Source organism: Mustelus asterias, chromosome 4, assembly GCF_964213995.1.
Source record: "Mustelus asterias chromosome 4, sMusAst1.hap1.1, whole genome shotgun sequence".
NCBI classification, from domain to species: Eukaryota; Metazoa; Chordata; class Chondrichthyes; order Carcharhiniformes; family Triakidae; genus Mustelus; species Mustelus asterias.
Genome location: NC_135804.1, coordinates 82637245 through 82663373, shown reverse-complemented (window position 1 = coordinate 82663373; position 26129 = coordinate 82637245). Strand labels below are relative to the sequence as shown.

Here is a 26129-nt window from a genome sequence, read left to right as displayed (position 1 = left end):
CAGGATCCCTCCCCCCCCCCGAATCAGTTTAAACCTCCCTGCATGGCCTTAGCAAATTTACCCCCCAGGATATTGGTCCCCTTCTGATTAAGGTGTAGACCATCCTTCTCATAGAGGTCACACCTTCCCCAGTACGAGCCCCAATTGCTTAAGTACCTGAACCCCTCCCTCCTGGAGTTTGCACATTCTCCTCGTGTCTGCGTGGGTTTCCTCCGGGTGCTCCGGTTTCCTCCCACAGTCCAAAGATGTGCGGGTTAGGTTAATTGGCCATGCTAAAAATTGCCCCTTGGTGTCCTGAGATGTGTAGGTTAGAGGGGTTAGTTGGGTAAATATGTAGGGATATGGGAGTAGGGCCTGGGTGGGATTGTGGTCGGTGCAGACTCGATGGGCCGAATGGCCTCTTTCTGTACTGTAGGGTTTCTATGATTTCTATGATTCTATGATATTGTCAATGCAAAAAAGGAACTGGCAGACATGTTGAATAGTACTTTGCATCCATATTTACAGTGGATGGAGACATTCCAAGGAAACCTGCATTGAATCAGGGTCAGAGACTCAACACAATTAAGGCGAACAAAACACCAATAATAAAGAAAATAATGGCACTAAAGAGTATCGCCAGCACAAGATGATTTCTACTCAAGGGTAAAGGAACACTGCAGACACTCTAAACATAATCTTTCAAAGTTTTCTCATTTCAGGAACTTCTCTTCTCAGTTGGAAGATTATGAGCAAAATTCTCCCACCTGGGAACTAAGTCCATGGAGAGATGGGAACCTGGAGTGTTTCCCGCTGCAGAGGCTGGTGGGAAAACATGCCATATCTTCGACCCTGGCCTCATTAATTATGCACTGGGAGTTTCGGGCCATATTCCATTGTGGGTCAGGACTGATGGCATGTAGTCATATCACTATTGAAAAATGAAGGTGGACCTCTTGAAAATGAAGATGGATCTCTGGGAAAACTCTGAGGCCAGAAGATGGACCTCAGTCTGGTCACTGAATGTGGAAGATCCACCTATAGATGTTTCATCCACCCACTGCTGTGGTGTTCCAGAGTCCAAGGTTGCTGGTGGTCTCCATCTTGAACTCCAGACGTAGACCCAGGCATTGTTCAGATGAGTAGTGACATCTGCACGCCACATTGTTCCAGATGTGTTTTACACCGGTGTGTTTTTTTCTGCTGGCATTACGGAGAGTTGGGCATGGGTGGTTGGGTCTCCATTTGCATCTTATTAGGGAGATGCAAATCAGTTCCATGCTGGCCTCCAGCAGGTGCCCTGACCTGCCAAGGCATGCACCAGCAGCCGGCAAAAAGTTGATTTTTGGGCCATCACAGGCGGGAACATTGGAGAATTCTACCCTGTCTGTTCACTCTGTTAATTAAAAAAGGTGAAAGAAGGAAATTGGGGTGTTACAGACCGTTAGCCTAACATCTGTTGTTGGGAAATTAGGATAATGAAGCATATGGTGGCAATTCAACAGTTTGAATACTTTTTGTTGATCAGTAATAACTAGCATGGATCAGTGGCACTGAAGTTTTTGAAGTGGTGACTATAGTGATGAGCCAATATCTATAGATATTTTTATTTATATGGACTTCAAGAAGGCATTTGATGAAGTTCCTCATAAGAGACTGTTAGCTGGAGTTGAACCTTATAGAATTTAATACAAATTATTGACCTGGTTAGGAAATTGATTGAGTGGCAGAAAAGCATAGGTATTATGGGAGGTAGATGGAAGCATAAAATTAAGTGGTTTGGTAAGGTGAATAGACTAACCTGTGGCAAACAGCCATCAATGTAGGCAAGTGCAAGGTAATTCACTTTGGACCCAAAAGGGTAGAACACTGTGCTTTCTAATTGGTGGAAAGCTAGAAAGAGTGAAGGTCCAGGAAAATTCAGGGGTCCATGTACATAGATCAGTAAAATGTCAGAAACGTGGGGCAGAATTCTCCATCATGCCTATGGCCGGTTTGGTGACGGGCAGGAGCAGAAAATCTAGTGGGAGGCATAAAGTTGGAAATCCGCTAGTGTAAAATCATGTTGCAATTCTCCCAATGCAGGGATAATGACATGTTGGTCTTCCCGCTGCTTGATGGTGTGAATGCCATTTCCAATCATTTGCATCTTATGAATGCTTATTAAAGCAGCCACCTTGGGCATCCCGTCAGGCCTTCCAATCCTACATCACACCAAGAATGAAATTATGGTGGTCTAAAACTCGATTGATAAGGAGTGGTGTGCACAAGGTGGTCCTCAGTTCACAAGACACTTTGAGCTGAGTGCAAGAAAGCCTTTCTGCCAAAATGCTATGCTGCTCCTGATGCAATGTTCATCACTGTGCTGAGGCAGACCGGTTCTTACCCTCCATTTCCATGCCGAGTTGGTCTTCATAACTGAACTGTACTGCTGGTCCCTTGTTTGATTTGATTTGATTTATTATTGTCACATGTATTGGTGTACAGTGAAAAGTATTGTTTCGCTATACAGACAAAGCATACTATTCATACAGAAGGAAAGGGTGCAGAATGTAGTGTTATAGTCATAGCTAGCGTGTAGGAAAAGATCAACTAAATATAAGGGAGGTCCATTTAAAATCTGTTGGCAGCAGGGAAGAAGCTGTTCTTGAATCGGTTGGGACATGATCTCAGACTTCTGTATCTTTTTCCTGAAGGAAGAAGGTGGAAGAGAATATGTCTGGGGTGCGTGGGGTTCTTGATTATGCTGGCTGCTTTTCTGAGGCAGCAGGAAGTATAGACAGAGTCAGTGGATGAAAGGCTGGCTTGCATGATGGTCTGGGTTTCGGTTCATGACCCTTTGTAGTTTCTTGCGGTCTAGGTCAGAGCAGGAGCCATACCAAGCTATGATACATCCACAAAAGATACTTTCTATGGTGCATCTGTAAAAGTTGGTGAGAGTTGTAGTGGACATGCTGAATTTCCTTAGCCTCCTGAGAAAGTAGAAGTGTTAGTGGGCTTTCTTAACTATAGAGTGGGGCATGGTTGCCCCGTGAGTGATGGGTTCAGGAGGAGGGTAGGAGGTAGTTAAATTGAGGAGCAGATTTCTTGAGGCTTTTTCCTCTGGATTGCTGACAGACAGCATAGTCTGTTGAAGACAGGTGGGTTGTAGACAGTGATATGAGAGTGATCGTATTTAGATATGGCATCAGAACCTTTGAACCTGTCAGCTGATGGTGGACAGACAAATCAGCAGCTGACCTGCCAGGAGATTCAGAGGGGAACTCTGTGCATAATTAATGAGGTTCCAAGTATAGAATCTGCTATTTTGGCCAGCGGGAAATGCGCTGACGGGACCACCACACTCAGGGGGGAATTTTACCATTTGGAGTCTCAGAGCCGGATCCAGGCGTAATGCAGATCCGTGCCCGGAATCCTCTTTCCAGCTCGCCCATACGCTTTTTGCTGGCTCCGGTCCGATCCGTGCAGTGGGCGGGGCTTAGTGCTGCCGGAACGATCTGAACTTGGAACTGCGCATGCGCAGTTCGAAAAAAAATCCGAAGCAGCGCGCCCGGGTGCAAAAGAAAAAAACAGCAGAGAGAGCGGGGGAGGATGGACTTGGGAGAATCTTGCAAACTGAAAATAATGTAGCATCTTTTGTGCTGCCTAATTATCTGTGGGAAAGGTAATTAAACTACAGTGTCCTAGTGAGCAATTAGTGACCTGTATAAGACATTTGTGATCTGTAACTGGATTGTTGATGTTCCTGTAGCCATGAGCCAGGGGCTCAAATGTTCAGAATCATGTGGTGAACTTGGTTGGAAATAAGATTCAAGGAGATTACTAAATCTGGGAAATCAAACATAGTGAAAAGAAGTTTGTATTGGCAACTTTTCTCTCACATTCCATGGCAGATGTGCCCCTACTTATGAATGTGATTTGCATGGGCAACGTTGGGCGCAGCTAATCTGCCTCTGGAGCAGCTGTGGATCCTTTCTGTCATCTTGTTTTCATCTGAACATTGCACAGAATTAGAGGAATTCCCTTTGGAAGATAATGTCAAAATTATAATCGCACGAACTAAAAACCTGACAGTCAAAAATTTGGGAAAATATTTCAAAATATATATTTTTTATATATAGAAAGGATCCAAGGCTGCTCCAGAGGCAGATTAGCTGCACCCAACGTTGCCCATGCAAATCACATTCATAAGTAGGGGCACATTTGCCATGGAATGTGAGAGAAGAGTTGCCAATACAAACTTCTTTTCACTATGGTTGACTTCCCAGATTTAGTAATCTCCTTGAATCTTATTTCCAACCAAGTTCCACCACGGGGACAATTCTTCCAAGTTCACCACATGACTCTGAACATTTGAGCCCCTGGCTCATGGCTACAGGGACATCAACAATCCAGTTACAGATCACAAATGTCTTATACTGGTCACTAGTTGCTCACTAGGACACTGTAGTTTAATTACCTTTCCCATAGATAATTAGGCAGCACAAAGAAGATGCTATATTATTTTCAGTTTGCAAGATTCTCCCAAGTCCATCCACCCCCCTCCCCCAACCAGAGATCCATCTGAGCCCGGCCCCTCCTCCGGCGGATGCCAGCGGAAGGCCAGGAAGGTGCTGCAGGCTCTCGAAGGACTGGAGGTCGGAAGGATGGTGGAGGGAGACCAGCGATCAAGGTAGGTTGGGGATGTGCTCTGCCGAGGGGGGCCTGCCTCCTAGAGGGGTCTGATCCCGGGGAGGGGGTGGGGGTGGGGGAGGGGTCTGCTGAGGGGGGGCCTGCCGGGGTGGTTAGCGGGGGGGTCGAGGAGGATGGTGACTTCACAAGGGCAGAGAGGGCTTCGGAGGTTCCCCTGCAGAATGGAAATCTGCTTCGGAATTTTTGTTCGGCAGGTCGCTTACAGCGCAGATCCGGAATGGACCAGAAGACGGTAAAGTGAGATTTGGCGGTAGAGTTAGGCGCGTGGTTCATTAAGTCGATTTAAATGCATGCTAGTGCATTTAAATTGTCGGGCCGCCCGATTCGGGCGTGGACCAGACCCGCACCCGAATCAGGTGTCGGTAAAGCCGCGATCTGCTCGGATTCGGGTGCAGATTGCGTTAAAGGCCCGACGCCCGACTTTACCGCGATTTCACGCCCGTTTGGTAAAACCGGTCCCTCAGTCTCAAAAGCAGAGAATTTGCCAATATTAATTCAAAGTAAGATTATTCTTACCTATAATTGCAAACTGACTATCGAGCCCCAGAGTGACCAGCATGATGAAAAATAAAATGGACCATAAAGGTGCCACTGGCAAATGTGCAAGAGCCTCTGGGTAGGCAATGAAAGCCAAACCGAAACCTAGAGAGTGAATTGAAATGAAATGGTGCAATTAATGATGCTTAAGGAAAGATACTTAAACTAAGATTATTTATTTAAAACCTATTAATTACTTTAGAATCTAGATTGCCAAGAACTACTACATTTTGTTCAGTATTTGTGTGTTCAGCCTGCGATCTTAGATTTCTTTCCATCAGGATGAGTGATGTCAGTGATGGAGAACAGGGCAGAATCCATTTAAGGGATCAATTTATCTGTAGAGTAAAAATCCCTCTATCCTACCTCAACAATGTGCCTCATTCCCACTCTCAGAAGAGCTTACAGTAGTGTGACATTTTCTCATTGCTCAGCTGTCCTGAAGTCCCGCTGAGTAATGCTACTAATTCAGTGTTGGTTTTTTGCTTCACGACCTTTGCCCACAAGGACCAAGATGGAGAATACCTTAATTCTTTTCAAGTAGGCCTCTTACGCTCAGCAGTCAGGAAACACATTAGTCCCATCAATGTGAGCTGAATTAGTGCTAGTTCTGAGATCCAAGAATAGATCTAACCCATTGAATCATCCAATTTCCAAAGAGAATCTGATATTCTAATCAATGGTTAATGGTGTGTGACCTGGTTGATATTTTTGCTAGTTCTAGTTACTCCAGCTAATGAATTACAAGCAGCTTGACAGTTAGTGCTGTGGTTATTTGTTTGAACTTTAGAACATTTATGTTAAAATATCTCCAGTTCAAAATGGATGCAGATTGTGTCAACAGAGTGGAATGGCTGAGATTGTTGAGGAAGGCCAGTTTCATGTTATACTTTTGGAAACATTTTAACAGAAGATATTGATGCTGCTGTTACCTGACTTTGCAACCTCTGGAACAGGCTTATTTTGTACATGAGCCATGTGTCCAAGGACGGAGAAGATGGCAAATCCAGCAAACACACTTGTACTACAATTAATAATACAGACAATGATGGCATCTGTATAACAGTTATTGTGGAACTTGTTGTAGGATGACAGGGCTGTTAAACCTCCCCAAGCGACTGACACTGAAAAGAAAATCTGTGTTGCAGCATCTTTCCAGACCTGGGAAATAGAAGGTAGAATTAATCTGTTGTCGAACTATTTACTTGAGTTTGCTAAACTGCGGTAGATAAAACTGCAATGACCATGAGAAATACATGGGAATCAGCACCAGAGCTTGATGGTGAGCTGACTGAATGAAAATCCCTTTAGCCAATACAGTCTTCCTTAAATAGTCAGACATTCATACTGTCTCCCTGTCTAATTCCCTTCGGAGCTCAAATGCCTGCTATGTTTTCAAGCAACTTATGGTTTAATTTAATTAAGGGTCACCTTTGGTGAAAGCAGCACAAATCTAAAGTGCATCAGAAGTCCATTGGAGTTTTGTTAAAATTAACAATCAACTCTCAATATTAATAAATTAGAAATATAGAAGCATAGAAAATAGCAGGAGTAGGCCTTTTGGCCCTTCGAGCCTGCTCCATCATTCAATATGATCATGTTTGAAGCTGTCTCAGAACTATAGTCCTCTGCTCTCCCCATACCCCTTGATACCTTTAGAATCCAGAAATCTACCTGTTTCCTTCTTAAATATATCCAGTGACTTAGCCTCCGCAGCATTCTTTGGTAGAAAATTCCACAGGTTAACCATCCTCTGAATGAAAAAAATTCTTCTTATTTCAATCCTGTATGACTTACCCTCAATCATAAGAACATAAGAAATAGGAGCAGGAGTAGGCCATCTAGCCCCTCGAGCCTGCCCCGCCATTCAATAAGATCATGGCTGATCTGAAGTGGATCAGTTCCACTTACCCGCCTGATCCCTATAACCCCTAATTCCCTTACCGATCAGGAATCCATCTATCCGTGATTTAAACATATTCAACGAGGTAGCCTCCACCACTTCAGTGGGCAGAGAATTCCAGAGATTCACCACCCTCTGAGAGAAGAAGTTCCTCCTCAACTCTGTCCTAAACTGACCCCCCTTTATTTTGAGGCTGTGCCCTCTAGTTCTAGTTCCCTTTCTAAGTGGAAAGAATCTCTCCATCTCTACCCTATCCAGCCCCTTCATTATCTTATAGGTCTCTATAAGATCCCCCCTCAGCCTTCTAAATTCCAACGAGTACAAACCCAATCTGCTCAGTCTCTCCTCCTAATCAACACCCCTCATCTCTGGTATCAACCTGGTGAACCTTCTCTGCACTCCCTCCAAGGCCAATATATCCTTCCGCAAATAAGGGGACCAATACTGCACACAGTATTCCAGCTGCGGCCTCACCAATGCCCTGTACAGATGCAGCAAGACATCTCTGCTTTTATATTCTATCCCCCTTGCAATATAGGCCAACATCCCATTTGCCTTCTTGATCACCTGTTGCACCTGCAGACTGGGTTTTTGCGTCTCATGCACAAGGACCCCCAGGTCCCTCTGCACAGCAGCATGTTGTAATTTCTTTCCATTTAGATAATAATCCAATTTGCTATTATTTCTTCCAAAGTGAATAACCTCACATTTGTTAACGTTATACTCCATCTGCCAGATCCTCGCCCACTCACTCAGCCTGTCCAAATCTCTCTGCAGACCTTCTACGCCCTCCACACGATTCACTTTTCCACTTATCTTTGTGTCGTCTGCAAACTTTGTTACCCCGTGTAACTGCCACTTCTGCCACTTCAAAAAAATCCCTATCCTGAGACTGTGATCCTTGATTCTAGACACCCCCCAAAAAAACCAGAGGATACAATATCCCTGTATGCAGTTTGTCCAGCCCTATTAGAATTTTAAATGTTTCAATAAGGGCCCCTCTCATTCTTCTAAATTTCAGATTGAAAATTGGTTAGCAGACAGGAAACAGTAGGAATAAATGGGGATTTTTTTGAAGTGGCAGTTAGTGACTCATAGGGCCCACAGGGATTAATGCTTAGGCCTCACTAGTCAAAATGTACAGCAATGATTTGGATGAAGAAACCAAATGTAATATTTCGAAGTTTGCTATCGATACAAAACTTGGGGAGAATATGAGTGGTGAGGCGGATGTTAAAAGGCTACAAAGTGATTTAGACGAGTTGAGTGAGTGAGCAAATACTTGGCAGATGCAGTTTAATGTGGATAAATGTGAAGTTATCCACTTTGAAGGAGATTCAGAATGGCAGAGTTTTATTTAACTAGTGATAGATTGGGAAATGTGTTGATGTACCCAGTCTACCCAATTCCTCCCTGTACAACAGTCTTGCCATCACAAGAATTGCCTGGTGATCCTTTGCTGTACTCCCTTGATGGCAAGTATATCCTTTCTTAGATGAGATGAAAACTCCACATAATACTCTAGGTCTGGTCTTAGCAAGGCTCTGTACAGCTGTAATAAGACATTCTTGCTCCTGTACTCAAGTCCTTTTGCAATGGAGGCCAACATACCATTTGCTTCCAAACTGCTTGCTGTACCTGCATGCTTGTTTTTAGTGACTGGTGTACTAGGACCCTTTGTACATCAACACATTTCCCAATCTATCACTAGTTAAATAAAACTCTGCCATTCTGAATCTCCTTCAAAGTGGATAACTTCACATTTATCCACATTAAACTGCATCTGCCAAGTATTTGCTCACTCACTCAACTCGTCTAAATCACTTTGTAGCCTTTTAACATCCGCCTCACCACTCATATTCCCACCAAGTTTTGTATTGATAGCAAACTTCAAAATATTACATTTGGTTTCTTCATCCAAATCATTGCTGTACATTTTGACTAGTGAGGCCTAAGCATTAATCCCTGTGGGCCCTATGAGTCACTAACTGCCACTTCAAAAAAATCCCATTTATTCCTCCTGTTTCCTGTCTGCTAACCAATTTTCAATCCGTGGCAATATATTTTCCCAACTCCCATGTGCTTTAATCTTGCACGTTAACCTCTCATGTTGGAATTTATTAAAAGCTTTTTAAATATCCAAATGCACTACTGTACTACAAATGTACTACAAATGCACTGGTTCACCCTTATCTATTCTACTAGTTACATCCTGGAAAAAACTCCAGTAGATTTGTCAAACATGGGGTGGGTTTCTCTCTCCTCCCAGCCACGTATTTTTCGGCAGTGGGAGGCAGCCCACCGTTCACAGGCGACGGGATTCTCTGGTCCTACTGCTGTCAATTGGATTTCCCATTGAAGCCACCTCACGCTGCCAGGAAACTCACGGACGTGGTGTGCTGCTGGCGGGATCAGAGAATCCCACCGGCGTGATTTTCTGATCCGGAGAATCTAGCCACTGTTTTCCCTTTCATAAATCCATGTTGATTTTGTCTAAGTCTGTTGATATTTTCGAAGTGTCCTGTTATCACATCCTTCACAATTGCATGTCAAAATATTTATTGCTGACATAATTGTTACTTTGTGAGCTCCCACATAGATTAATTGAAATAGTTACATATTTACCCAACAATTTTATTGGTGAATTGTTTAGAAGCTACTAAAATGATATGGTAGGTACCGTATGGTGTTATGTTCTGCCCTATCCCTTAGAAGTCTATCATCTCCCATTTCATCCCATTATTGTTTCATCTAATTACAGTTCATTTCTGCCACCATATTCCATCCTATTTACAAAAAGCATGAATTAAAATCATTAACTTTTATCACTAGGTCTCAGTTGTAACTTCCTTCTTATTTTATCTACTAACATGCAATGGCTGAAATTAGTTTTCCCTTAGGTTAACAATACAAAATCAACACAGCTTTTACCTCAGACTTGTCATAAACCAGGAACATAAATAAAAGTGAAACATGAAGTAATTTGACTGAAGAATGCAGTTGAAGTTCTATGGGTTATCCTGGTGTGTTTACCTCAGCATCTCTCAGTTTAGTGATGTTTGACTGGGTTCCAATATAATATTCAATTCCTTTATAGGCTCCCTCCAGAGTAGCACCTCGGACTAGCAGTATGCTGAGAACCACATAAGGGAATGTTGCAGTGAAATAAACCACCTGACCATGGAGAGTAAATGGTTAGATTTTCCTGCATTGCTGGTACAACATTAACCTGTATTGAATTCACTAATGACAAACCATAAATAATGGAAGAAGAAATAACTGTTTTAAAGCTATATTTAACATTGAATTAGGTACTTAAATTTAAATGGCACAAAATTTGGCAGAATCTTGCTGTAAAAATAATGTTATATTAATAAGATACTGGCTGGAATTCTCTGGCCGTTCATGCCCCACTGCTACTGCCAACAGGAATAGAGAATTTGGCACTTAGCCAAATTTCCCTCCCAGCTGTGGGAGAGGTAGGAGAATCTGGCCCACTTTTATTTATGTTCTATTCAACCAGCAAAATTCAGGATAAACATAGTAACTAGGAACAGGAGCAAGTTATTTGGCCCTTCAATATTCAATTGAATGGCTCACCATTCAATATGATCATGGCTGATCATCTACCTCAATACCATATTCTCTCTTTCTCCCCATACCCCTTGCTGCCATTAAAATCTAAAAAAAAATTATTCTTGAATGTATTCAGTGACTTGGCCTCCACAGACTTCTGTGGTAGAGAGTTCCACAAGGTTACGAGCCTTTGAGTGAAGACATTTGTCCTTATCTCAATCCTAAATGGTCTATCCTGTATCCTGAAACTGCATCCCCAGATATAGACTTCCCAGCCAGAGAAAACATTCTCACAGCATCTATCTAATCTGTCCAGTCCTGTTAGAATTTTATATGTTTCAATCAGATCTCATCTTACCCTTCTAAACTCTAGTGCATACAAGCCCAGTCAAACCAACCTCTCCTCATAGGACAGTCCAACCAACGCTGGTATCAGTCTAGTCAACCTCGGATGTACTCCCTCTAGGTAGGGAGACCAAAACTGCACACAATACTCCAAGGCCCTGTATAACCGCAGTAAGTCATCCCTACTTCTGAACTCAAATTCTCTTGCCATGAAGTAAACTTACCATTTGCCTTCCGAATTTCTTGCTGCAACTGCTACTCCACATTCATGACTGGTGCACAAATCCCTTCATCTATCTATACTTTCCATGATATCACCATTTAAATACTACAGGCGGGATCGTACCGGCTTGCTACACCGATCGACCAGCGTGGCGAGCCAGTAAGATAGGGTGAGAGGTGAAAAACCGGGTTCGTGTCTGGTTTCTCGGCTCTCACGATCTTGCCGGCCATGTTCTGCTGGCGAAATCAGCCTCGCACCCGGGAAGGGAGATCGGGGCGCCTGCACAATGGCGCCCCTAGAGCTCAGCAGCCGGCCTCACAGGCCAGTTGAGACTCCACTACCCCCCTACTGGCGAGATTCGTATTATGACTTCTGTATTGCACATAGTGAACTGTAAATTCCCATTACTTAACTCACTGAAAGAAACAGGGAGAAAACCTCCTATTTTCTCGCCTGTTTTACACTTACAATTTTTTGAGAAAATTCCACCCTACTTTTCCTTTCTGTTTTTTATAACAAGGTGTATAACTTCACTTTTAGCCACCTTGTACTGCATCTACCATGTATTTGCTCACTCAATCATTTTGTTTAAATCACCTTGAAGCCTCCTTCCAGACAACTCACAATTCCACCCAGTTTTGTATCATCAGCAAACTTGGAAATGTTACATTTGGGGCCAAGCATTGATCCCTGCACCATCCCAATAATCACTGCCTGCCACTCGAAAAAAGACCCATTTAGCTCTATTTCCTGTCTGTCAACCAATTCTTGATCCATGCCAATACATTACCCCCATCCTATATACTTTAATTTTGCCCATTAATCTCTTATGAGGGACCTTATCAAAAGCCTTCTGAATGTCCAAATGAACCACATTCACTGGTTTTCCCTTATCTATTCTACTAGTTGCATCCTCAAAAAACTTAAGTTGAATCATTAATCATGATTTGTCTTTCATAATTCCATGCTGGCTTAATCCAATTCTGTTAATGCTTTCCAAATGTTCTGTTATCACATGTTCTATAATAGTCTCTACCTTCTTCAGGCTAACTGGATGTCAGGCTAACTGATCGGTGATTCTCAATCTTCTAGCACTTTGTCAATTTTTTTGATAGCTGGGAGTTTTACACCATTAGGGAGGCGGAGCATAGGTACGCCGGTGAAGCCGGCTTCAGAGTGGTCAGGTGCCATTGCACAGGGCATCCTGATCTACTAGTGCACCAGGGGACCTCCTCCCAGCTCTCTTGGATAACGGAGCCCCTCCCATCATCAGCAACGTTGCTACACCCACACTCATGGGTTGCCAGCATCGGGGCATCAGGACCCTGTTGTTGAGTCCCCTGGCGGACCCCTGACATGGCACCCTCATGACCGACTCTGTGGCTCACCCCTGCTTGCCCCCCTCTGTAAGACCATCCCCTTGCAGAGCTCCATCCTTGCAGCACTTCCCCCTTGCAGAGCTCCCCCTTGATGATCACCCCCTTTCAGAGTTCCCCCCTGCATAAGCCCTCCAACATTGTGCATACTCCCCATCACAGCCCCACCCCACTCAGGCTCCACCCCGCCTTAGGCAAATTTCCTTGGCACTGCTCCTGGCACTTATGGTGCTCAACCGGGCACTGACAGGGTGTCAGTTGGGCATTGCCAAAGTGCCAGGTGGGCACAGCCACGTTGGAATAGCCCGATGGGCACTATCTGACCATACCCCGACGACTCGGGGGCTTCAATGGCCTCTGATCCCCTAATGTGGCCATGATGCCTGGTCTCCGCCAAGGCAGGGTATTAGTGAATCTCGCTAGTGTGATGTCTCGCCGGCGAGGCGGGATGCATCTGGGAGGATGGTAGCAGTCATGCCAAACTGCGTAACTACATTTAAATATAGTCATTTCTATGCCAATAGGTTTGCACCAAAAAAGGACTCGAAGCTATTCCACGACAAAACAGGGCATGGAAGATAGAAATCCCATTCTTGCCTAGCGCGGATCAGATTTTTGGGGCTGGATCTTTCCAAAAAGATTCGAAGGGTGCGATCTTATGAAACAAATTCTAAGGGTGTAATCTTACAAAAGAAATTCTCAGTGCTGAACAAGCATAGAAACGGGAAAGTTTCAGACTTGTTTTTTCAGTGAGTTGAAAAAAATGAAGCCGGCTGCAGAGCTCCAGGGGTGTCATTATGCAGGCGCCCCAATCTCCTAATGCACTGTGTACACACAGCATACACAGTGTAGCAGGCTGCCCCACCCCTGCCCCCCCTCCACACATTGACTCCTCCCCGCCGATCGCCTCTCTGTACATTTACCCCCACCAATCACTGTCCTCCCTGATCACCCATAACCCTCAATTGCTGCCCCGGCCAATTGCAACCCGATTCCGATTGCTGGCCTGGCCGATTGTCCCTCCCCACCTGATTGCTGCCCCAGCTGATCAAACCTCTCCTGCAGAGTTCCCCCTTCCCTCTCCCCCACGGAATTGCCCCCATTGTCTCCCCCCATCATAGAACATAGAACAGTACAGCACAGAACAGGCCCTTCGGCCCACGATGTTGTGCCGAGCTTTATCTGAAACCAAGATCAAGCTATCCCACTCCCTATCATCCTGGTGTGCTCCATGTGCCTATCCAATAACCGCTTAAATGTTTCTAAAGTGTCTGACTCCACTATCACTGCAGGCAGTCCATTCCACACCCCAACCACTCTCTGCGTAAAGAACCTACCTCTGATATCCGTCCTGTATCTCCCACCACGAACCCTATAGTTATGCCCCCTTGTAATAGCTCCATCCACCCGAGGAAATAGTCTTTGAACGTTCACTCTATCTATCCCCTTCATCATTTTATACACCTCTATTAAGTCTCCCCTCAGCCTCCTCCGCTCCAGAGAGAACAGCCCTAGCTCCCTCAACCTTTCCTCATATGACCTACCCTCCAAACCAGGCAGCATCTTGGTAAATCTCCTCTGCACTCTTTCCAGCGCTTCCACATCCTTCTTATAGTGAGGTGACCAGAACTGCACACAATATTCCAAATGTGGTCTCACCAAGGTCCTGTACAGTTGCAGCATAACCCCACGGCTCTTAAACTCCAACCCCCTGTTAATAAAAGCTAACACACTATAGGCCTTCTTCACAGCTCTATCCACTTGACTGGCAACCTTTAGAGATCTGTGGATATGGACCCCAAGATCTCTCTGTTCCTCCACAGTCTTCAGAACCCTACCTTTGACCCTGTAATCCACATTTAAATTTGTCCTACCAAAATGAATCACCTCACATTTATCAGGGTTAAACTCCATTTGCCATTTTTCAGCCCAGCTTTGCATCCTATCTATGTCTCTTTGCAGCCTACAACAGCCCTCCACCTCATCCACTACTCCACCAATCTTGGTGTCATCAGCAAATTTACTGATCCACCCTTCAGCCCCCTCCTCTAAGTCATTAATAAAAATCACAAAGAGCAGAGGACCAAGCACTGATCCCTGCGGCACACCGCTAGCAACCTGCCTCCAATCCAAAAATTTTCCATCGACCACCACCCTCTGTCTTCGGTCAGACAGCCAGTTACCTATCCAATCGGCCAACTTTCCCTCTATCCCACACCTCCTCACTTTCATCATAAGCCCACCATGGGGGACCTTATCAAACGCCTTACTAAAATCCATGTATATGACATCAACTGCCCTACCTTCATCAACACACTTAGTTACCTCCTCAAAAAATTCTATCAAATTTGTGAGGCACGACTTGCCCTTCACGAATCCGTGCTGACTATCTCAGATTAATCCGCATCTTTCTAAATGGTTGTAAATCCCATCCCTAAGGACCCTTTCCATCAATTTACCAACCACCGAAGTAAGACTAACCGGTCTATAATTACCAGGGTCATTTCTATTCCCTTTCTTAAACAGAGGAACAACATTCGCCATTCTCCAGTCCTCTGGCACCATCCCCGTGGACAGCGAGGACCCAAAGATCAACGCCAAAGGCTCTGCAATCTCATCCCTTGCCTCCCACAGAATCCTAGGATACATTTCATCAGGCCCAGGGGACTTATCGACCTTCAGTTTATTCAAAACTGCCAAGACATTCTCCCTCCGAACATCTATTTCCTCCAGCCTATTAGCCTGTAACACCTTCTCTTCCTCAAAAACATGGCCCCTCTCCTTGGTGAACACTGAAGAAAAGTATTCATTCATCACCTCGCCTATCTCTACTGACTCCATACACAAGTTCCCACTACTGTCCTTGACCGGCCCTAACCTCACCCTGGTCATTCTTTTATTCCTCACATAAGAGTAAAAAGCCTTGGGGTTTTCCTTGATCCGACCCGCCAAGGACTTCTCAGTCCCCTCCTAGCTCTCCTAAGCCCCTTTTTCAGCTCATTCCTTGCTAACTTGTAACCCTCAATCGAGCCATCTGAACCTTGTTTCCTCATCCCTACATAAGCTTCCCTCTTCCTTTTCACAAGACATTCCACCTCTTTTGTGAACCATGGTTCCCTCACTCGGCCATTTCCTCCCTGCCTGACAGGAACATACCTATCAAGGACATCCAGTATTTGTTCCTTGAAAAAGTTCCACTTTTCATTAGTTCCTTTCTCTGACAGTTTCTGTTCCCAACTTATGCCCCCTAATTCTTGCCTAATCGCATGGTCCTGCCTTCTCTCAGGTGTCGCCCCCCCCCTTGTTGGCAGTGCTAGGGTGCCAAGCAGGCACTGCCTGGCCCTGCCCCTGACCACCTGGGAGGCTTCAATGGCCTCCGTTCCCATCGGTGAGGACATCATGTCGGGACCCCGTTGGTGGGGACCATACATGATCTTCACTGGTGAGGACCTCAATCAGTGAGCAGGTAAGGGCAAGTGAGTCCGGACGATAGTCCTTTTTGGGTGCGATTCCGTTGGCAAATCCGTGCCGGTAACATTGCAAGAGGCGAAAAACCGTTTTTCATTTCTCCCCTGATCTTACTGGTAAGCTCACCCCCTCTAAGTGCCGAACAAGCGAAAAAAATGGAAGAGATTCACACCTATTTTTTTGGCGAGTTTGAAAATGTATACTTATAGCTCTTAGCGCATGGACATCTCTACCCATACAGATTCCACATCATGACTTTCCAAGTCAATATCCCTCATTATTGATTTCCTCCTTTACTAAAAATACTACCCCACTTCCTTTCCCTTTTCGTCTGTCCTTTCTATTAATTAAGATCCTTGGATGATTGGTTCCGATCCTTGGTAACTCTGCAGCCATGTCTCTGTAATTGCAACTATATAATAAGCAGTCTTTTTTATTGTGCTATTAATTCATCTACTATGGTGACAATTTTCCCGATTTGGAACTAAGTGCCTATGCCAGTGGGAAACCTGGAGTGTTAGCAGGTGTTAGCAGCTCTGTCAGGTGCTAATGAGCTGAACTCAGGGAACCCGCCAGCCAGATTTGCTGTTCCAAGATTGGTGCGTCATTTCTAAAGGATCCCCTCCAAAAAAAAGAAATGGTGCCCCGCCTGTCCACCACTGACCAGGGGAGCACCACCAACCCCTCACCAAAGAGGGGCATCCAGCCCCCGACTCATAAATAATGGGTAACCACCACCACCACCCCCCCCGCCCCACACCATGCATGCATGAGGTTGACCAGACCCCCATCCCCCAGACTCTACACTCAGGCCCCCTTTCCCCTCAGAAACCTGTTCAGGCCACCCTTTAGGCCACATGACAAAGCAATGCCTGCGGTGGAGTGCACTGTCCCCGGCGTTCTGGCACTGGGACACTGGCTGAGTTAGGTCCAGTGGCCACTTGCCCCTCTGCCACTGCCAAGTGTCTCTGAAGGGTCCTGTGGGTTGAGTGGGCTCGGGCCGGGGGCAAAGGGTTGGCCTCATTACTCTCCCCTCGGATGGGAATTTTGTGGCTGGACTGCCCCTTCCAGCCCTGTAAGAAGTCTCACAACACCAGGTTAAAGTCCAACAGGTTTATTTGGTAGCAAATACCATTACCTTTCGGAGCACTGCTCCTTCTAGCCCTGGCAGACCTCACGATCACCCCTGGCTGGTGATTTCAGGCAGCCCTGTGATTAACATCTGCATTCCTATCTGTCAGCTGTGCAAATTTTGAAGTGGCCAGGTTACTTTAATCTCCATGCCCCCATGTCACCTGGCAGCCTTTAATATCACTGCAGCACTCCATTCTGCAGCAGAGATTTCACATACTCCTCCCCGCCCCCCCTCCCCCCGCACCCTGAGGACCTTGATCCTGGTTCTGCGCAGATGTAACCTGTCCTGCTTGTACTGGTCCCACCTTCCCGGAACCAGTCCCAATGTCCCAGGTCAGAATCCCTCCCTCCTCCACCATTTCTCCAGCCATGTATTCATCTGGTATATCCTGTTATTTTTACTCTTGCTGGCACATGCGTTACAAAACTAGCTGAGATGTGAACGGTTAGAAATCTTCCAAATTTACTGATCTATTTACGCCAATCTACTGTTTGTCTTGCTCTTACCCTCCTGTTTATTTTATCTTATTAATAAACACCTTTAAAACAATGTGATAATTTGTTAATCCAATGCCAAATAATCACTCGGACACTGATATTGAAAAATTTAAACTGCGGAGTTTAAAATTGATAATAAAATTGTTCTCAGAAATTAAACAAATTAAGCTTTAATTTTTTGTTTTCTTACTTTTGATTTTTTTTTCTTCTTTTCCTCTTAATACAAGCTTTCTCTCCCTATCTTTATTTCTCATTCGATCTGATTTAATTCTGATTTACCACTCTAATTCACTCTCCATTTTAGTTATCCCCCAGATGTTTTCTTAATTTATAAATCTTATTGGTTCCAGAGATGCACAGTTGTCCCCAAAATTCACAAAGATATCCCATTGCCCTTGGAATGCAGTTATCAGCTCACATTTCTCGCAAGTTTCAGCACAAAATTAGATTAGAGATTTAGGGTGTGGAAAAATATCTGATCAGCTGCTGTCTTTCAGGAGAAAAATCCTCACAATTCATTCAGGCCTCCAGTGCTCATGAATTATGGATCTCTCACTCCCCAAACAGTCACTACATCACCTGTGAGATAAACCAGTTCACTTCACAAATGATTTATAAATTTGAGTTTTACTGTTACAGAAATGTTTATTTTGTCACGAAGTTTGACACTAATCATCGCCAATCATGTTACCTTTCCTGAAGATTTGATTCCTTTCGATATTGCGACCCCAACTATTGTCCAGGTCAGAAACAAACACAGGGCTAAGTACCAGACGACCTCCCCAGTTTCATCGATTGAACTTGAACGCCGCAAAGTCACCTTACTAAAAAAAAAAGAAAAATGAAAACATCTCATGCCAGGATACTGTTCATTACATAAAGTTCAGGTTTTAGACAATTATTGAGATTAAATTTGATAATTTTTTCTTTGTGTTTATGGCAACCAGCCTTTATTTCCTTCTGCCATCAGGACAGAGAAGGAGCCCAAGGAATGTAAGAAGTTATTGACTCCAGCTCATTCTTCAACACTATTATTATCACAAAATCCATCTCCAAACTCCGTGGCCTGGGCCTCGGCTCCTCCCTCTGCGACTGGATCCTGAACTTCCTAACTCACAGACCACAATCAGTAAGGATAGGCAACAACAGCTCCTCCATGATTATCCTCAACACCGGTGCCCCACAGGGCTGTGTTTTCAGCCCCCTACTATACTCCTTATACACCTCTGACTGCAGCCAAATTCCCCTCCAATTCGACAGATCTCAAACAATGACGAGACAGAGTACAGAAATAAGATAGAGAATCTGGTGAACTGGTGCGGCGACAATAATCTCTCCCTCAATGCCAACAAAACGAAGGAGATGGTCATCAACTTCAGGAAGCATAGAGGAGAACATGCCCCTGTCTATGTCAACGGAGACGAAGTAGAGAGGGTCGAGCGCTTCAAGTTTTTAGGTGTCCAGATCACCAAAAACCTGTCCTGGTCCCCCCATGCCGACATTATAATTACGGAAGCCCACCAATGCCTCTACTTTCTAGGAAGACTAAGGAAATTTGGCATGTCAGCTACGACTCTCACCAACCTTTACAGATGCACCCTAGAAAGCATTTTTTCTGGTTATATCACAGCTTGATATGGCTCCTGCTCTGCCCAAGACCGCAAGAAACTACAAAAGGTCGCGAATGTAGCCCAATCCATCACGCAAACCAGCCTCCCATCCATTGACTCTGTCTACACTTCCCGCTGCCTCGGCAAAGCAGCCAGCATAATTAAGGACCCCACGCACCCTGGACATTCTCTCTTCCACCTTCTTCCATCAGGAAAAAGATACAAAAGTCTGAGGTCACGGACCAACTGACTCAAGAACAGTTTCTTCTCTGTTGCCGTCAGACTTTTGAATGGACCTATCCTGCATCAAGTTGATCTTTCTTTACACTCTATCTATGACTGTAACACTACATTCTGCACTCTCTTGTTTCCTTCTCTATGAATGGTATGCTTTGTCTGTATAGCACGCAAGAAACAATACTTGTCACTGTATGCTAATACATGTGACAATAATAAATCAAATCAAATCAAAGAATTGCTAGACAAGGAATGGACAATACAAAAGCAAAATGCTGTTGACATTGGAAATCTGAAATAAAAAGAGAAAACATGAAACATTCAGCAGGGCAGATAGCATCTGTGTAGAGAGTAACAGAGGTAATGGGCGAATTACCTGTCCATCAGTTGACCCTTAAGTGGACAATTAATGACAATTTAAAGGCCTCAGCCTGCCACTGCTTGTATTAATCCGGCTGCGGGTGGAGCTGTCGCCATGTGCAGAGCATGACAAATAACCTTGTGCGAGTTACATGTAGTCTTGAGGGGCGGGGACGGGGTGTGGGGGTTGTGAGCCCTCCTTCACAGGCACTCAGTGTCTGATTGAGGGTCCCAGCATCAGGAAGGGGAGTCTTGCTGGGAGACTCACCCTGTCCTTGCGACCAAGCCCCACCTCCCACTCCCCCTTCATCCCATGACCTCCACCCTACAAAACCTCTTTGGCCATCACTTACCCGTGGCCAGGGTCACTCTGTAATCATGGACCTCTGGTGGGTGTTGCTCTGGCAGCAGCCACTGCCTCCTTGGTAGCAATGCCAGAGATATCAGCCTCTGGTTGCCCAGCATCTCTCAGTTCGTGGGACATCAACCCCTGGGATTCTGATACTGGTGGCCTTTCAACTGCCTGATTCTCTTATGGTTCAAGGGGCCTTGCCCAAACGTGGCAACACAGGTCTCTCCAGCTGGCAGGTGAGACGCCAGTCACCTCCACAATATTCTGCTCATATTTTGGGTTTTTGAGCTTTCTGCAGATCAATTTCCTGCTATACTTACCATATTCTTCCTGGTTATTAATTGAATTTTTGTTCGAATATTTGTCATGAATCTCCCTTGTTTGTTTTATCCTGACTTTTATTTTCTTTGTCATCCAGGATGCATTAGATGCTCTCTTTGTTCTTCTAAGAAATTTGCCATGTTTTGCAACTGAACTGTCTCTCCTGAGTGATCTTCCAGGGACCTGGGTTTGATTCCGGGCTTGGGTCACTGCCTGTGTGGAGTTTGCATGTTCTCCCCGTGTCTGCGTGAGTTTTCTCCAGGTGCTCTGGTTTCCTCCCACAGTCCAAAAGACATGCTGGTTAGGTGCATTGGCCATGTTAAATTCTCCCTCAGTGTACCTGAGCAAGCACCGGAGTGTGGTGACTAGGGGATTTTCACAGTAACTTCATTGCACTGTTAATGTAAGCCTACTTGTGACACTGATAAATAAACTTAAAAAAACTTAAATTTCAATTTTCTGCTTCTGCTTTACCCTGGAATTACCTTTTCCAAAGTTAACACTGCTCGATCTCTTCTTACATCACTGAAATTTGCTCTTACACAATTGAATGTTAAACCATATTGTGCTCTGCTCACTGTTTGCTCGATGATCTCCTACTCTAAAACACAAGTTTGCCGGCTTCTTTTTCCAAAGTGAAATCGAACACTGCTCCGTTCCTTGTTGGACTGGAGACGGATTGATTGACCTGTGCACGTGTTGATATCTTCTTTTTTCCTACCATTAACACATTCTTAAGCTAATGTGGACCCGGAAAACAAAGGGCCCGATTTTACCAAAACTTCGCGCCCGGAAAATCGCGGTAAAGTTGGGCGTCGGGCCTATACCGCGATCTGCACCCGATTCCGAGCAGATCATGGCTTTACTGACACCTGATTCGGGCGCGGGTCCAGCCCGCGCTCGAATTGGGCGGCCCGACGATTTAAATGCATTAGCATTTAAATCGACTTAATGAACCGCGCGCCCAACTCTACCGCCAAATCCCACTTTACCGTCTTCTGGCTCGTTCCGGATCCGCGCTTTTAGCGACCTGCAGAATAAAAGTCCGAAGCGGATTTCTATTCTACAGGGGAACCTCTGAAGCCCATCCCCTCGAACATCCTTCGCGGAACCCCCGCTAACCACCCCGGCAGACCCCCCCCCCCCGCTAACCACCCCGGCAGACCCCTCCCCCTCCCCCCCAGGATCAGACCCCCCTGGGAGGCAGGCCCCCTGGCAGATGGTTCAGTAGATGTTGAACGCAGTATTGTAACTGACTTGGTGAGCCAGATGGACTCAAGGCAGAAGGACCATCTTTGTGTTGACCAAAGTAGATCTAGCTGAGAAAAACTTATCCAGTCCAAGTCGGATTCAACAGATTGTGGAAGGCAAGTTGTTTCCAATGAAGGCTTTGGGTTACTTTGCAGTTGTTACCGGTAGAGGCAACACCAATGAAGGTATTGATTCCATAAAAGATTATGAAGGAGAGTTCTTTCAGAATTCAAAATTGTTGAAGACAGGGATGCTGAAAGCACATCAAGTGACAACTAAGAACTTGAGCCTAGCAGTTTCAGACTGTTTCTGGAAGATGGTGCGCGAATCTGTGGAACAACAGGCTGATGCATTTAAAGCTACTCACTTCAACCTTGAAACTGAATGGAAGAACAACTATCCTCGGCTGAGGGAACTCGACAGGAATGAACTATACCAGAAGGCGAAGAATGGAATTCTGGATGAAGTGATCAGCTTAGGTCAGGTTACTCCAAAACACTGGTAAGAGATTCTACAAAGGAAACTGTGGGAAAGAGTCTCTACACGTGATAGAGAATATTTACCTTCCTGCTGCCCAGTCTGTGAATTCAGGCACATTCAATACCACAGTGGACATCAAGCTCAAGCAGTGGACTGACAAACAGTTGCCTTACAAAGCAGTAGAGGTTGCTTGGGGAACCTTGGAGGATGAATTTGCTTGATCTATGTCAGAGCACAAAGGGAAGGACCATGATGATATCTTTGACAAACTAAAACATGCTGTTAAAGATGAAAGTATAAAACGTCACAGATGGGATGAGCAGGCTGAAGACAGTCTGCGAGTCATCCAGCACAATGCTTTAGAAGATCGTTCCATATCTGACAAACAGCAGTGGGATGCAGCTATCCATTTCCTGGAAGAAACCTTGCAAACCCATCTTCGAGATACTGAATCTGTAATTCATGATATGGTGGAGCCAGATTGGCAAGAAAGGTGGTTCTACTGGAAACCACGGTCTCCAGAACAGCATGTTCGAAATGAAACCAAAACCGAACCGGAATGGCTGCTAAAGATCACTGAGGAACATACAGCTTATCTTGCTAACGATGAAGTTACAATAGTTCGTAAAAACCTGGAGGCCAAAGATGTAGATACGGACACCATTCTGATTAAAGATACTTGGCACCAAGTTTACCGAAAACACTTCCTAAAGAAATCGCTGAACCATTGTAATCTTTGCGAAGAGGTTTCCACTATTACCAAAGGCATTTTGTAGATTCTGAGCTTGAATGTAATAACGTTATCCTGTTCTGGCGCATTCAGCGAATGCTAGCTATCACGGCAAACACACTCCGACAACAGCTAACAAATACTGAAGTGAGACGCCTCGAAAAGAATGTGAAAGAAGTGTTGGAGGGTTTTGCTGATGACAATGTTAAAAAAATTCAACTGTTGACAGGAAGGCGAGTTCAACTAGCAGAGGATCTCAAAAGGGTTCGTGAGATTCAAGAGAAGTTAGAAGTATTCATTGAAGCTTTTCGTCAAGAAAAATAACACAGTCTCTCGTCACACACTGCCAGACATCCCCCCATCCTCCCACCGCCCCCCCCAGAGGATGATCCGTCACACCCCCTCTCCCCCTTCTTTCCCCCCCCCCAACAGAGGATGATCCATCACGCCCCCTCTCCTCCTCCCACCCCCCAAGATGATCTGGGTCAGAGAGCCGCTCTCTGCTTTTTTCTCCCCGCCCAGGCGCGCTGCTTCAGATTTTTTTCGAACTGCGCATGCGCAGTTCAGGGCTCCGATCGGTCTGGCAGCGCTAAGCCCCGCCCACTGCGCGGATCGGACTGGAGCCGGCAAAACGCGTATGGGCGCGCTGGAAAGAGGATTCCAGGCTCAGATGTTTTTGACGCCCAGATTCGACACTTGGACTCAAAATGGTAAAAATCAGGCCCAAAGTCGACTATTACTACTCTATTTTTGTTATGTGACTTTGGACAAGTTTCCTCATGCATCTCCTTCTGAATACTTTGCATTCTATAAAAGAAAACCCTCAAACAATGTAACAACTCATTCTCTGCTCCACAACATAAACACAATAAATTAGGTCCTGGTACCATCTGGTTAATACTCTCCATTTTGAATTCAAACATCATCCTTCATCAGTATTGCCACTCTTCCTTCCCCTTTTGACTGACAAAATTTAATTCTTCCTTCACTACTTTTGCAATTTTCGTCACTTTTAGTTTCATTTCTAATTTTACAGCTGTTGCTCTTGGTTCATTTTTACTTCCCTTTGCTATTTTCTGTTTCTCCTCTCCCGAGAGGGGGTGTGACGGATCATCCTCTGGGGGGGGGGGCGGTGGGAGGATGGGGGGATGTCTGTAAAAACCTGCCCTAAAGAGTATTTGGAGTAATCCTGAGATAACTACAATTAAGGTACCATTTATCAATCCTTTTCTTAGCAATTCAAATGTTGCCTGAACTATGCCTGAAGAAAAACAACACAGTTGCTCCCTATGGCCACGATCTTACCACCTCGTCCAGCCCTGTCGATCAGGGTGGTGAGGTGATAAGATAGTGCACAAAGTAAGAAATCAGAAATGTGCCCAGTGTGATGCCATTACTGATCTCCCCAGCCACCTTTTCTGGGCATGAATTGCTTCTTGCCCAAAATGGGTGCGAGGTGCATTAGCATGCATTTGCATGGATTTAAATATCATTTGCGAGTTCAGCATGAATCACAGCTGCTCTTTATGTGGTTCAGGCACAACAGTGACGAAGGTGAACGAGGAAGTGAGTACCACTGAGCTCCGGGGTGGGGGAGGGTGTCTCAGCTGCTGCCATGGTACAGGGTGGGTTGGGGGCTTGCATGGGTGCAGGGATTGGGTGGCGCTCGTGCCAGTCTGATGGTCCTCAGATCGGAGTTTGCTGCCGGCTTGGGGATCATGTTGTGTGCATTCCCCCTGCCCGCTGACCAACCCCCGAGGGGTTGCACATGCAGTCGAGTGCCAACCCTACTAATGTCGCTGGTTACCCTGCCATCTGTTTGCTGGACAGGCTCTCTGATTTCTGCTGACATTCCATCCAGGCCCCACTAACAGTTACAAGAGCCAGACCTGGCAGCTGTTGCCCCAATCAAGGGAGCTCTGCAGGTGTTAATGCGGCTCCTCACACTGTATGGTCTATGCACTGCTGCCTTCAATGAGAACCTATTTTGTGCTAGTCACAAGCATGCCTCGCCGTCGTCTACCTGAACTGTAAGCCATGCCATGAGCAGCAGACATCCAGGTGGCCACACCCATGTTTATGCTCTGGGGGTTCTCATATATATGTTGTGCCCCTGAACCACTCACATCGAGAGCCATGGAACTATCCTCTTTCTCCCCCGACAGCTCACTGCTCTTTCCTCAAAGGCAGTGAGGATACGCAGTTCGGGGGCCCTACCTCCGGTATTCTGCCACTCCCGGTGATTATAGGCCATCTTATCCTGTGGGGACGAAAGGGAGGATTGAAAGCCTGATGGCTGAGAGGGCACAGGATGTCGAGGGCAAGGTCGATTGGGCGGGGTTTGTTGGGGCACCTCCATAACCACCTTTATACTCTATGTGCCTCCCCGGCAACACATTGATGTGGTGCATGGCACCAGGGATAGTGCCAGGTTGCCAGCATCCAGACTCATGGGAACATGGGTTGCTAGGAGGGAATGAGGGGTCCTAGATGGATAACCTCACAGACTGTCTCTCTCCCTCTCTCATGTCTCCCCCCCCCCCCCCCCCCCCCCCCCGAAAAAAGAATGGATATCGTCTTGAAGCCAATAGGCCTGGCAGTCATTCTTGTGGTACTTGGAGGAGGGGGGAGAGATCTGCACACTGCAAGGCTAACCCAGGCCAGAGGCTGCCGTAGGACGACAGGAAGCCACTGGTCGGGGCCAGGAGGCAGGTGCCCGATAGCCCGAGGAGAAGATTTCCCAGTCCTCGGTCCACAACTGTGTCCAAGAGGTGATGGAAGCCCCATGTGCCCGGGCAAGTCAGTACATCAATTTTGACATGAGTCGGGCCCAGCAAGATGCCCGGACTGCAGGACTGGCCACCATCGCCAGAATGCCATAAGTGGCACGCTCTTCACCTAGCGGGGGGAGGTCAGAGGATGCGGTCCAAGGGCTGTGTGGTTCTGTGCACCTATGGGGCCCTGTCTACTGGGGCTGCTCTGGATGAGTGCTTGGAGTACCACTGCAGTCAAGGATCTGGCACAGGTACTGGGAACTGGTGGGCCGGAGGGCCTTTC

The 26129-nt window shown here is 45.8% G+C and overlaps 1 protein-coding gene and 1 pseudogene across 1 annotated transcript in view; one reads left to right on the top strand and one right to left on the bottom strand.

Moving 5' to 3' along the window:
* LOC144493140 (sodium- and chloride-dependent neutral and basic amino acid transporter B(0+)-like) overlaps positions 1-26129 on the bottom strand; it is an 80528-nt gene that overhangs the window by 19542 nt on the left and 34857 nt on the right. Inside the window, exons 8-11 of the mRNA XM_078212041.1 lie at positions 18423-18555; positions 10145-10285; positions 6141-6369; positions 5188-5313 (exon numbers count right to left, since the gene is read on the bottom strand). Coding sequence (XP_078068167.1) covers positions 5188-5313; positions 6141-6369; positions 10145-10285; positions 18423-18555 — 629 coding nt within the window. The remainder of the gene's footprint in view (positions 1-5187; positions 5314-6140; positions 6370-10144; positions 10286-18422; positions 18556-26129) is intronic.
* On the top strand, positions 20317-23396 carry LOC144492427 (dynamin-like GTPase OPA1, mitochondrial pseudogene; annotated as a pseudogene).